Raw genomic sequence first — 13,301 nt, forward strand, 5'->3', positions numbered from 1 at the left:
AAAGCTATTCAAAAACATTTCAATTTTTCTTACATTTATTCTGCTTGAATCACTCTGGATTTGTCACACTGTTAGCTGATACTTGGTTACAGAGTCAGTTCTTTTGTTGTAGTGAGTGTCACTGTGCAAACTTTACTGTTCAAATGACCTTCACAGCAACAATCTTGTAATGCTTCAACTATCACCTCATCGGCCTCCTGCCCAGATTGTCTTGGCATGTTGTGCTGGAGTTTTGGGCAACAAATCAGCAGCTGTGAAGCCAACAACTCTTGCCTGAATATGAGCACATAATCTGAAGGTGTTCTGTAACAACATTTCACTTTGCCTGATTGGTAAAATGCTCTATGCGATAGGTCAAAGGTAAAAGTTTTTGAAGTAATGAAAACTAAGAATTTGGTATAATAGCTGTGTGCTGACTGCCAAATTCAGATCAAGTCAGCCAAAAACTTCACTGATTGCTCGATTAATGAACACTGTTACAGCCATTGTTACTTGTAAAGGAGTACATTTTTCACATTTCCTACATTATTATACAGAAATGAAAAGTTAAATATGATGAGACTTTGAAAAAATCTATAGTGGTAACAACAACATGAATTGAATGCTGTGTAACTTTAACTGTATCATCTGCTTCTACTTCAACATTACTATGCATTGTATTGTTCAGAGAGGAGTCAGGATTTATTATCCAACTTGGGTTAAAGAATATCCTTCCCATAATGTAACAGCAAAATAAGTGGAGCACAGCTAATAGAATTTTTCTTCCTTTAGGCTACATCATTGAGGAATTTACTCCCAGAAACTCCTGGGGCCTGTTTCACAAAAGCAGAATTAAGATATCCAGGATAACAGAGAAAAGCCAGGCTTGATCTAGCCCAGTCAGAGCATCCTGGCTTAATCTGTTTCACATTTGCCAAGCCTGGGTGATCAGGTGTGGTTCGTTCAAACCAGGTGTAACATATCCGGATAAATGCGCATTTACATCTGTCTTCAAAAGACCAGGAGGTACATCACAGATTCACTGATGTGAAATTGAAAAGAGATGTGTTACATGCTTAAATCCCAGTGAGAAACTGCTCTTAATGGAAGCATACAAGGAGGAAAAGGACAATATGTGAAAGAGAACATTGCTGATTTAATTAAGGAGCGTCATAAGGTGTGGCAGACATAGTGGACTGACCGAATGCGTAGTTTCCTATAAATAAAACGGTCATAATTCTATAATTCAAGGAGTTATTGATTCAAATTATCAGTTATTAATGCCTTAAAAGTGAGCAGACGAAGTTAATGTTACTTGTATTATTCATCATGAATATTACAAAGCCCTCTCTCCCTCTGTGTGTAATCTGTAATTCATTGTACCTGCGATTTAGTAAAAATCCTTCTCAATATAGCACATACTTATGTGGAAACATGATGAAGATGTGAGAATATTGTTTCAATGCCAAATACACCTTTTAACAGAGCGACAAATAGTGGCTTTGCTCAGATTTTCAGCATCTTCTGCTGCATAAAGAAAAACATCAGACAACAGATTATCTGCAGGACAGTCAGGGCTCGGTGCTCTGTGGGGCTGAATCTCGGGAACGCTCATGCAGGCCGTCATTAAGAAAAGTCGAGGGGTCCGACTTGTCCAGAAAGACCTTTTTCCATCAGGAAGCCCGTATGCGTTTCATCATCGATGACGTCATCAAGAGCATGTGACTGTAAAGGGAGAAACAACCATCTTCTAATACTTTATTACCTTCATGACTTAATTTAAAACTCCTTTGCAACTTTATTGTCCATTTCTAATCATCTCAAAAAGTGTAATAAAATATTTATGAAGCCTCAAGGAATATTATGAACAGTAGTTTTCATAAAGTTAAATTTCTTTTATTATTTATTTTCTCGCAAAACTTCCCGTCAAAGGGAATAACTGTAAGAAATAGGTTTCTGATCAGAGTAAACACTGACTGAAAGGCACCAGGACTAAGTAAACATAGCTGTCTGGTCAGAACCAGGCTAGTTTCACAGAATAAATCTCCATGGTAATGTATGTGCAACTGCTTTTGTGAAACCAAATCAAGGTTTAATTAAACCATGATACCTGGAAAATCCTGGCTTAAACCCTTATCAAGGTTTTGTGAAACAGCACCCAAGGATGAGTATGCAGTATGCTAAGCAAAACAAATACAAGTGTTATATATAAACCTTAAACAAACTGTGTCAGTCCTTTGAAGCTGGAGAGTGAAGACAAAAAAAGAGACAAGTTTTGAAAGAAAAAAACATTTAAAGAAATTTTACTAATTAGCTGAATCATTGAAAAATTGTACACTGCCTAAAAATGAATAACAATGTTACGATTGCCTTCTTGACACCAACAGCGGCAACCGGAGGCTTTATGTTTTCAGGTTTTCTCATCCCAAGAATGTACTGATTAGATTTTGATGGTCAGAGGTCAAAGGCCACTGTGACCCCGCAAAACATGTTTGTGGCCATGACTTAAGACAGAATTATGACAAAATTTCACGCAAATGTTTAATAAGATAAAATAGTGAAGTGATGGCATTTCATATTCAAATGCTCAAAGGAGAACGTCACTGCATCAACTTCAAAACATTTTTCTGGATGTTAATAATGTCCTAACTCAGGAACAGAAGTTGTAATTTATAATTGTGAGTTTGTGTCACACTCATCTGATTTCTGATGCCAAAACGAAGTAAAAGAGTCCCTAAAATGCCCCCGGGAAGCCCCTCAAGTCTTTATGGCTGCCTGAGTCCTGGTATGTAACGAAGAGTCAGCCATGTAGGTGACCGGTGACGTATATTAGTTTGTCTGCTACTGTGCACAACACTTGTGACCTGCTTCAGCCTAAATCACTCAGACTTTTTTCCAATAGGCAACATGATTAAGTTTTCCTTTATAAGTTGTAAATGTTTTCTTTTCTATAGCTTAATCAACCCCTGGAGGTTTAGGTGTTTTTTATGGTTCTTTTTTGGACCTTGTTGAATGTGACACTATGAACATGTAGAGTATGATGCACTACTGCAGATTAAACTATCCAACACTGTAGGCCTATATAAAACAAGTCAAATTAGCACAACCTTAAATAGCTATAGCAGTAAAATACACAATGATGCAGCAGTAATATGAATCCAAAAACATCATAAAACACTGACAGGGAACATTTTTTACTTTTACTTCTGATAATTTAAGTAAATTTAGCTGATAATGCTCATATTGTTATTATAGTAAGGTGTTGAATGCAGTACTTTACTTGTAGAGGAGTATTTTCATTGAGTAGTATTAGTAGAAGTACAAATAATTCTTCTACCACAGACAGTCAACAAATGTATACGCACACAAGAAAACCATTAAACAATCCCATCATGCAGTACTCATTAATTCCTCATGTTTGGCGAGTTATGTGGTAGAAACATACATTGAGTTAATTTAAGAACACAAATAGAACAGTCTACTGGTTTTAATGAGAGCACACTGCCAACCAGTGTTGCTAACTCTCCCCATAAAGCAGTGTAATGATTTACTTTACCCATACTTTCCATTCCCCGCCCGGGGGTCAGCAGCCAATGGCTTGTCAGAAAGTTCACAAGTGCTATTTAAGACGCAGCCAGTTCAAGGTGGTTCAGATACATCAGCGCTGTGCGCGCAACAGGACGCGCAGGATTGTTCTTAGAGGAATATCTCACTCTCGGGCTACGGTGTGTGCTATTGATCTGATTAACTGTTAAAGGCATTTTCTCTAAAAGGAATAAGCTGTAAAAGAAATGAAAGCGTGGCGAGTTCGGTTTCTGTACTTCGTGGTGTTGAACGCAGCTGTGCAGTATGTGACGTCTCTGGAAGAAGAGCTCACCGATTCTATTTTTGGTGAGTTTACAGTTGAACTTCTTTTACTCTCCGATATCAGCAGACTTCTCTGGAGCACTGTACGGTCTGCAGACACGGGCGGTGGAGATTCTCTGTTTGAATGTATGCGCAGTGCTTTTGTCCGAGCCGGATGTTGTGTAGTTTACACTCTGCCAATAACATTAAGGGTATATAAGACATGCTTTAGATCACGTGTCTATGACTAAACTCGTCTTTGTGCTCTTTGGCCAATACTCAACTTTGTTACTGCTATTCACTCTGAGAGACCAGATGAAAATGTTGGTTTTTCACTCTCTGACAGAGTCAGTGGTCATTTGAGGTGCACAGTGCAGAACACATTCAGAGAAATAAGTCATCTTAAAAGAAACCGTTGTCTAAGTGTGATTATGTGCATTTATGTTTACAATATGGCCCCTAAACGGCTCCAACTTTTCACTGTAATCCTTTTTGCATGTCTATGTGGTACTTAGCTCCACCACCCAACCCCCAACTCCGAAAACCAGCACAACCCCCAGTTGGGTTGAGTCAGCTGACTGTCTCAGGACCACTGAAATTTGGGCAGATTATAGTCAGTGAGGTGGCAGGAACAAAGCTGGGAACAACCCCAGGGCTTTCTATGGAGCTCAGTCCTGACCAAGTAAACCCCTGTAACCCCTGAGCACTGATCTTCTCTAAGGTGGAGGCTCATTTACTTTGGGGGCCCCGTGGGGCCGAGGCTTATTGCAGCCAGTCACTCATTTAGCTAGTCAAGCGTCTCAGACCTCCCATTGAGAACATTAGATAGGATTTGCACATCTGACAGAAACAGCAGCTAGACACAGGAACGTCTTCTTCTCAGCTCTTCTTAAATGTTAATTAAAGAGAAAAATGTCCTCGTAAATCATGCAGCTAATTGGTTAATCTCTCTGTCAGGTAACTTCCTCGACCCTCTGAAAGATTTGCTTGACCACAAGGATGACAACAAGAACGCAAGTATTGCCAAATTCTCCCTCCGTAAACCATCCCATCCCGATGACGACTTGTGCTACATACTTCCTGGCAGACCGGACTCCCTGGCTGCCTGCACTTTCGACAGCACCTCCAAAACCTTCCTAGTAATCCACGGATGGACGGTGAGCAACGCCTGTTGTGACTTGCCCTGCTTTTAAAATCCCTCCTGGAGCTTTGTTCACTTTAGGCCACAGAAAAGGAAAAAAACCCACCTATGACTGATTGTATTTCACTAAATTCTGATGCCACCACGTTTGAACAATCTCACTTCATCAGCTGCTGTTGACAGGCAGCAGTAGGTTGTAGTTAATCCCAAAGTATGTGCTGTAAAGTTTATCTGGAGGGGGCTCAGACATCGTGGATATTGGAGGTTTATCAGTGTCAGTATCCACTTGACCTTGTTGCAATGTCACCTTGTAAGTTTCATGTTTTGACTGTCAACTCCACAGTTGAGTGGGATGTTTGAGAGCTGGGTGCCCAAGCTGGTATCAGCGCTGTACGAAAGAGAGCAGACGGCAAATGTCATCGTGGTGGACTGGCTTAACTCGGCTCAGAATCACTATGTGGTGGCAGCTCAGAAAACCAAAGCAGTGGGGCGGGAGATCGCCCGCTTCATCGACTGGATCGAGGTCAGTGGGATCCAAAACCTCAGAGGTTTCATTTAAAAGTGTTTTACCCATCACTGTTCGTTTTAAAGAGGAGACTGTTTTTAATTCCCTTTTTTTAAAAATGTTTTAATTAAAAAACAGACTTGGTAGAAGCTTGTAGCTGTCATTCATTGCTGTTTGAATGATCTCTTGTTGGGACCAAAAGGGACATTTAGAAGATTTAGAACTGTGAAAAATAGTTGTAAAAAGTTATTTCCACCTGTATTTTAAAACAATGGAGAGTCACCAGTTGTTCCTCTTTACAACAAGCCAAAAATATTTATAGATAATTTAGTAATCATTATAATATAGTTTACATTATTATAAAACAGTACTGTTCTAATTCATCTGCTAAACTAGCTCATGAATACAGTTGTGTTCCACAGTGACATTAGTTTCCATGTCCCCAGTCAATTTGTAAAGAAATGTGTCCCTATCTTAAAAAAAAAAGATCTTCCAAAATCAGAGGTTGTTTATTATATAATGGTTTATTTAGTTTATCTTATATTTTACTGACTTCTTTAATGCTGTTTTCTGTAACTTGCATTTAAAAGGAAACCACGAACATGCCTCTTGACAAAATCCACCTGATTGGCTACAGCCTTGGAGCTCATGTGGCTGGATTTGCTGGCAGCCATGTGACCAATAAAGTCGGAAGAATAACTGGTAAACAAAAGGGACCATTTTATGCTACATCTTACAAACTAATAAAGCAGTGTATGATTAAGTTTTTGACTGTTTAATTGACTATAAACTATCTGGCGATGCTCCTCCTCTCTGTCTTAAGGTCTGGATCCAGCCGGTCCTGACTTTGAGGGCGAGCATGCCCACCGGCGCCTCTCCCCAGATGATGCTCACTTTGTGGATGTCCTCCACACCTTCACACGTGGCTCCCTGGGTCTCAGCATTGGAATCCAGCAGCCCGTCGGCCACGTGGACATTTACCCCAACGGAGGCAGCTTCCAGCCGGGCTGCAACCTCAGAGGGGCCCTGGAGAGGATCGCTAACTTTGGGCTATTTGGTAAAAATAACTCTAAAATATTGAAGCTTTGAGTAACTCAACTTGAAACGTGCAAAATTGTGTTATACTGTATTTTCAGAATGCAACAACAATGCAACTTTTTTTTTTTCTTGTTTTTTGTACTCTTAATTGTATTTTGGGACTTTTTTATACTGAGAATAATAAACATTTTTTGTTTGAATTACCTATAAATCACTTCTTAAATAGAAAATAGTTTTCTGAAGTACTTAGATTACTTTACAGGTATATTTTCGGACATTAAAGTAAACATGGTGGAGAAAAGGACAGATAAAATATTGTTCTTTTTTAGGCGGCAGGTGAACATTTATCTAGAATGTTTTCAGCCAAGAACTTGAAATTTTATCTGTGTCTGATCATCCTCCTCTTTTTCCTGATCAGCTATCACCGACGCAGTGAAATGTGAACACGAGCGCTCAATCCACCTCTTCATCGACTCGCTGTTGAACGAGCAGGAAGCGGCCAAGGCCTACAGGTGCGGCAGCAATGACATGTTCGACCGCGGCATGTGTCTGAGCTGCCGCAAAGGCCGCTGCAACACAGTGGGCTATGACATCAGCAAGATCCGCAGGGCACGCGACGTTCAGATGTACACCAAGACCCGAGCCTCCATGCCTTTCAGAGGTCAGCAGACTTTATCAACACAAACGACTAAAACTATTGCAATATTTTCCTACTTGGTCATAGCCAAATGAGCTAATATTATTACAAAAACAAGGTCCAATGTCTAATACTGAAAAAACATCTTTTGAAATGTTTGAAAAAGGGATTAAAAAGGAAATGAAGACCTTCTGAGGTCTGTAGAGTTTCAGATTCTGGTTGCTCTGGGTGCAAAAGTCTGTTTACATGAGGATTCATTTTGATAAAACTACGGAATTGGAGGCGTTTTATTACAGTAACCTACATGCATGTTTTAAGTTTCCTAAATGATGCCTGTTGTTGCTTCCTCTTACAGTTTACCACTACCAGCTGAAGATCCACTTCTCCAGTAAGGTGAATAGTTCAGAGATGGAGCCTTCACTGACCATCTCACTGCACGGAACCAAAGGAGAGGCTGAAAACCTGGAGCTTAAGCTGTAAGTGAGAAGTTCAAAATCATTTATAAAAGTGAATTACTGCACCGTGACTTGCAGCTTACAATTTATACAATTTGTTTTGCAACAGTGGCAGAGAATTCAACAGCTCGTGATAGAAACCATAAACAGTTTTATAACCATGGAGACACACACACACACACACACACACACACACACACACACACACACACACACACACACACACACACACACACACACACACACACACACACACACACACACACACACACACACACACACACACACACACACACACACACACACACACACACACACACACACACACACAAATACAGTAAAGTTGGCTCTTTACTATATCTGGTTATACCACTGTGTTGGCATGTTTTACGGTGCATACTTTAGAAGTCTTTGCTAAATAAAACAAGAGAGCACTTGAGCACTAACTTTCCTCCATATGCATGCCTTACAGGAAGGAGAAGATTGTGACCAATAAGACGCATTCGTTCCTGCTGGTGACAGAAAAAGACATCGGGGACCTGCTGATGTTGAAGTTTAAGTGGGAGGAGACAAACGGCTGGTCTGCCTCCAACATGTTGAAGATGGTATCCTCCTGGTGGTCCGGCGACTCGGACAGCTCCAACATGGAGTTTCACAAAATCCGCATCAGAGCCGGCGAGACACAGCAAAAGTAAGTTGCACTGTAAAGACGAAGACAGAAAATTATGTACGTGGTATTTACAGAAACAGAACTAAATCTTTAGTCCTACTTGTAACCTGGCAATTACAGTCTGTCGATTGGTTCAGACTGAAATATTCCAATAGAAGAATGGGTCCCCATAAGAGTTCGTTGTGCCCAGAGGAGGGATCCTAATGATTTGATTAACCCCTGACTGTTTCTTAAGCGTCACTGTTAGATGAGTTTCCTTGAGACTCGGGCCAGTTAATCAATTACCCCATTAATTGTGGTCAAAATCTGTCCAAAACGTGTCCATTACTCGGATTTCATTCAAATGAATTGTACTTCTCCTACAGGTTGGTGTTCTGTGTAAAAGACCCCGATGTTCACAACCTATCACAGGAAGTCACGTTTGTTAAATGTAAGGATGCGTGGAGGATGAACCCAAAACGAGCCCCAAAAAGGTATGTTAGTCTCCACTTTACTTTATTAATATTTCATTACTTTTACATCTGATAAATAACAATATACCTGGTTTTGTCTGTAGAGTAACTCTGGAGAACCACTGACCTTGAAGAGAAGATACTGTTGAACGCCCCTCTGACCATTTCAGCACTTAGTAGATAATTTATACGCCTGTAAATTTATCAAATATATAAAACCTTTATCACCTTGTATATATCAACAGAAGTATGTATGGTATTTAAAACAACGTGTATGTGAATACTGTAATATATTTTGTAAAAAGCCGTTTTTAATGACACGTAACTGTAACTTCTTTGTTGTACTAAAAGACAATGGTGTCATCTTTGGTGGATCTTCTTTGTCCAGATAGATGGATGTATTCAGCTCATGCTCTCACACTGAGAGGTCTGAGGACTGGATTTATCATGTTTGGCTTTGGAAGTACTGATGTCCTATTGTGTAAAATACCTCAAGTTAAACTTTGTATTTAAAGCTACCACTGTGAAAGATAATGTCCTGCAAACTGACACCTCAGAAAAACAGGTGAATTTCTTAGGGTGTTTTAGGCAATAGGGTACAATATATTCACCTTTTTGTATTTTCTAACTAGTGCATGACCTAACCGAGCATTCACCACTGTGGCTCCCAGCACTGTACGTGACTGTGGGACCTGTATCAGTGTGCCTTACTGTAAACAGTTGTCAAAAGTAAGCTGTTGCAAACTGAACTTTTCTGTGCTTTTCTTGCTGTTTTTCACCTCCGTGAGCGTGAGGTCCATGAACCAGCAAAAGCTGTTGTTTTCAATTGTTACTGCTACATCTCTGTAAGATGACATATGACTTTGAAGCTGTCACCTCAAAGAAGTGCCAGACATTCTTCTGTTATATGGCTTTGTTTTTTTGGTTGTTTTTTTTAACGAGTATGTGATGCTCAGTGTGAGGTAGAAGACAGCTAATACTAGTGTTTTCATGGTGTTGTGCTCTTTGTAAATGCAACTTCTTCTGTCCCTAACTCTAAATTTTTTTTTTTACTAATGCTAATATATTCACAAGTACATTTCCAGTTCTGTGAGCAATATCTAAACCTCAGCTTTTTAGAGATCGGTACTGTAATCATTGTGACTTCATTTTTATCTTCTTTAAAAAAAAGTGGAAATGTTTTACTTTTGCACTGAAAACAGGGGAAGAGATTGCTAATCAAGTTGCTTGTACAGTAAATGTATGTAAATACCATAATACAGATAATAGAATTTGTAGTTTGAAGCACTGTTGGTTATATATTTCACCTCTGGATGGATCTGTAAAATGTGCCTTTCTGTAATCCTTTGTACATAGCTGTAAATACGTCGCTGTACTGTGTCTTTAATAAACCAAACCTGACATCTGAGAGGTCATCTTGAGCCTGACAGTGGAGCATGATCATTTTTTTTATCCTCTCCTTACTCTATAACAAAAATGTTCACCATTATCACTCACATTTACCATCTCAAGGCTGTTTGTTCCACTTTTCAATTTGTTTTTTTATCAAAGCAAAGCGTGTTTGATCTAAACAGTTTCAACAGTTTAAACTCTCACAGCTGGTTCTGATAGAAAAGTGCAGTGAATTTGTACATAACCCAAAACAAGCTGTGCTGTTGCTTAATTTCCTTTCTGTTGTGATGCCAGTGCATTTGGCTGATTGTGTCAAGGTGACCCAGACTGAATCACAATACTTGTGTAAACAACTGTACAGGGTCAGAAGACCAAAAGGTTTGAAACCAGGAGTTTGATCTTTACAGTGCATTGCACTGTAATAAAATAAGATTATTATATGCTTTTTTTTTTATTATTATGAATCATAGTCAGGTTCTTTCTGTAGCTGTTAAATAGATGTAGTGGTGTACAAATAAAGTACAACTAGCTCAAAATTGTACTTAATACAGTAGCTGCATTTACTAGTAAACAGTTACTATTTGAGATGACAAACGTTTATTCGTCCCTTTATTAACTTTGTAAACCTGCGAATAACAGCAGATACTCCAATGTCATGTCCAGCTGAGCACTAATTTGCAGTTGTCTCACTGAGATAGAAAGCTGGACAGTCATCAAAGCTGAAATTCAAGCTCCAACACGCTCAGCTCGTTTGAGTTGTTGCATGACAGATGGATTTAAATTGCCGTGGGTGTACTGTCACAATGGAGGAACGTGACCCCTCTTGAAGGGGATCTCACTGACCCACAGTTGGCCGCAACAGCAAAATTTTCCACAACACATGCATTACAGGAGATTGTCACTGCTTGTTGAAATGTGAACAGGCAACTTGCACAAAGAAAAGAAACAGCAGAACCACGATGACGTAGAAAGATATCAGTTAACAATACAGCGTGAGAGGCAGTGAGCAGGTGTTGAGTGTCTTCCAAGTCGCCTGCAGCTCACAGAATGTTTGAGATGTGGAATAAATGTGGCCTTGGCAATTCAAAATCCCAGATAAAGGCATCTTTTATCAGTTCAAAGGTCAGTCCAAGTTATCGGTGTCCAATTTGCGGCCACAGAGCCAGACGGTGCAGCCCATCACTCCAGACAGCGTCAGTATAGCCAGCAGGATGGCCCACCAATGAGCCTGTGGAGAGTGAACAAAAATATATTAAAGATTTTAAGGATCAAAACATAAACATAAAACAATTGTGTCTATCAACTCCAAAGGTCCACCACATACAGCAGGTGATGCGGTCTGTGAACACAGAGTTTAGTTTAAACCCCTACAGGAGCTTTAAATACACAGATGTTATTAGTGTCATATAGTCTTCAGTGATCTTACAAACGTGAACTGTTTTGATCGTGTGTTATAGCAAAACTCAACAAGAGCAGGTTCAGTACACTGTGTGCCTTTTAACAACTGAAGAGATTACTAACACATTATTGTAATGAATATTCCACATTAAGTACAATTTCCATGTCTGTTCTTTTAAGAAGCTAAAAGTATAACCAATTAAATGTTTTCTGAAGAAGCTTTCCTAATAATTAATCACATCCACAACCTTCTCATTTCAGATCAAGTCAACACGCTTGTAGTGAAGCAACACAATAATTCATGATGCAAGGGCTCATTTCGGTCTTCACTGAGACGGATGGCTGAAACTATGAGATGCTCTTAAACCCAAATGGACATTCCTGATTCTCCATGCTGTCATGAGAAACTTTACCTCAAAGGCAGCTATATACAATTGAAACAGTGACGACAGCTGAACATTGAGACAGAAAGTTAAACAAACACTCTGAGCTGAGGATGTAACTTCGGGCAAACATTTTGCTCTGTCCTCACATCGTAATCTCTAATTTAATATGTGGCTCAGGGACTGTTTAAAATTTTTTTTTTTACAGTCGCGCTGATTAATGTGCACTGTCCCTGAAATGCAAATCTAAAAGACATCTGTAAGTTAACACGAAAAACTGATTGAAATCAGACCAAAACAGATGTACTCTTGCACTATTATGTGACAATAGTCCACCACAAGACAGTAACTTTTCTTTAAAATAAAAAAAAATATCTCCTTAAGGGATGTTTTTTTTTAGGATGAATTGGGCTCTCACAATATACATTAGATGTACACTGTGTGTCTTTCATTAACAACACAGTTACATTGTGTCTCTTTTAGGCCCAACAAACATGATGGATGCATTTAGTGGGACATTTGTCCCTTTAAGGTGCATCATCAGTGTTCTTTGTTTGCAACTGGCCTAAACGTTCGGCACATGATTTAGATTGGACATGCTCAGTAATACGTTGCTGTGCAGCACCTCTAGTGGTAGCTGAAAATGCTTAAAATGTATTAGGTAGGTAGGTAGGTAGGTAGGTATATACTTTATTAATCCCCGAGGGGAAATTTTTTCGCCACAGCAGCATACATACAGAAGCAATAATAAAAACAATAGAATAAAATAATAGAATAGAATAATATAATAGAAAAGCAATAAAATAAAAATATATAAATATAAAATATAATGGTAAGTCTAGTAGAGAAGAGTCATGAATTTAATTATTCAGTTTATTCGTAAATGTGCATTTTACTGCTTGAGATTCCAACTTTACACGTGTTGATGTGTGTTCAGACAGTAAATTTTCATCGGGTATAATTTGCACAAATCTGGTTTATTTGTCTGCAGAAGTTTATCGTAACAACTGCACATTAGTTCTGTAAAGATGGATGCATGGATCGTGTCTTTGCGTTGCAGCTCAGCCTCTGACTGAAATCAAAACTCTCAAAAAACTATGATTCCTAATGTTATTTCCCTCTTTTTTTTTTTTTTTTTTTTTTTACTGTAATCATGTTTATGAAGCAGATTTATTGAAGATACAGTCTTGCTGTAACAGAAATGTTCTTAGTATGAAAGAAGAACTGAATCACAGTCATTACATTTCAATGAATTAATTTATAAACCAACCTGACTACCATAAACCCTTTCACCTGCACCTCTCCCTGTTACTATTACTCTGTATATCATATTGCTGTCTGTACTTTTGCCTCTTTAACCTCCTGACAGCAAAGAATGACTGGGCCCGATCAGATCTGAATATAT

The 13,301-nt window shown here is 39.0% G+C and overlaps 2 protein-coding genes across 2 annotated transcripts in view; one reads left to right on the plus strand and one right to left on the minus strand.

The window, feature by feature from the left end:
• The first annotated feature begins 3,631 nt into the window (after window positions 1-3,631).
• Window positions 3,632-10,131, plus strand: LOC138621183 (lipoprotein lipase). The gene is made up of 10 exons (XM_069699021.1): window positions 3,632-3,870; window positions 4,783-4,982; window positions 5,310-5,489; window positions 6,062-6,173; window positions 6,295-6,528; window positions 6,928-7,170; window positions 7,502-7,622; window positions 8,074-8,292; window positions 8,637-8,744; window positions 8,828-10,131. The coding sequence occupies exons 1-10, from the start codon at window positions 3,771-3,773 to the stop codon at window positions 8,847-8,849; spliced, it is 1,539 nt and encodes a 512-aa protein (XP_069555122.1). The 5' UTR covers window positions 3,632-3,770; the 3' UTR covers window positions 8,850-10,131.
• Window positions 10,132-10,349: 218 nt separating this feature from the next.
• Window positions 10,350-13,301, minus strand: part of LOC138621177 (disintegrin and metalloproteinase domain-containing protein 10) — a 31,354-nt gene continuing 28,402 nt past the window's right edge. The window contains exon 15 of the mRNA XM_069699007.1: window positions 10,350-11,343. Within this exon, the coding sequence (XP_069555108.1) occupies window positions 11,239-11,343 (105 nt within the window). The 3' untranslated portion in view covers window positions 10,350-11,238. The remainder of the gene's footprint in view (window positions 11,344-13,301) is intronic.

This window comes from Brachyistius frenatus, unplaced genomic scaffold (genome assembly GCF_029030835.1).
Source record: "Brachyistius frenatus isolate BFR_SWC_R1_liver_20210118 unplaced genomic scaffold, ASM2903083v1 Contig_29, whole genome shotgun sequence".
Lineage (NCBI taxonomy): Eukaryota > Metazoa > Chordata > Actinopteri > Embiotocidae > Brachyistius > Brachyistius frenatus.

Coding starts and splice junctions, on each gene's coding strand:
- LOC138621183 (XM_069699021.1), top strand. CDS start 3,771: ATGAAAGCGTGGCGAGTTCGGTTTCTGTACTTCGTGGTGTTGAACGCA. Junction 5,490..6,061: donor GCTTCATCGACTGGATCGAG/GTCAGTGGGATC, acceptor TGCATTTAAAAG/GAAACCACGAACATGCCTCT. Junction 8,745..8,827: donor CCAAAACGAGCCCCAAAAAG/GTATGTTAGTCT, acceptor TTTTGTCTGTAG/AGTAACTCTGGAGAACCACT.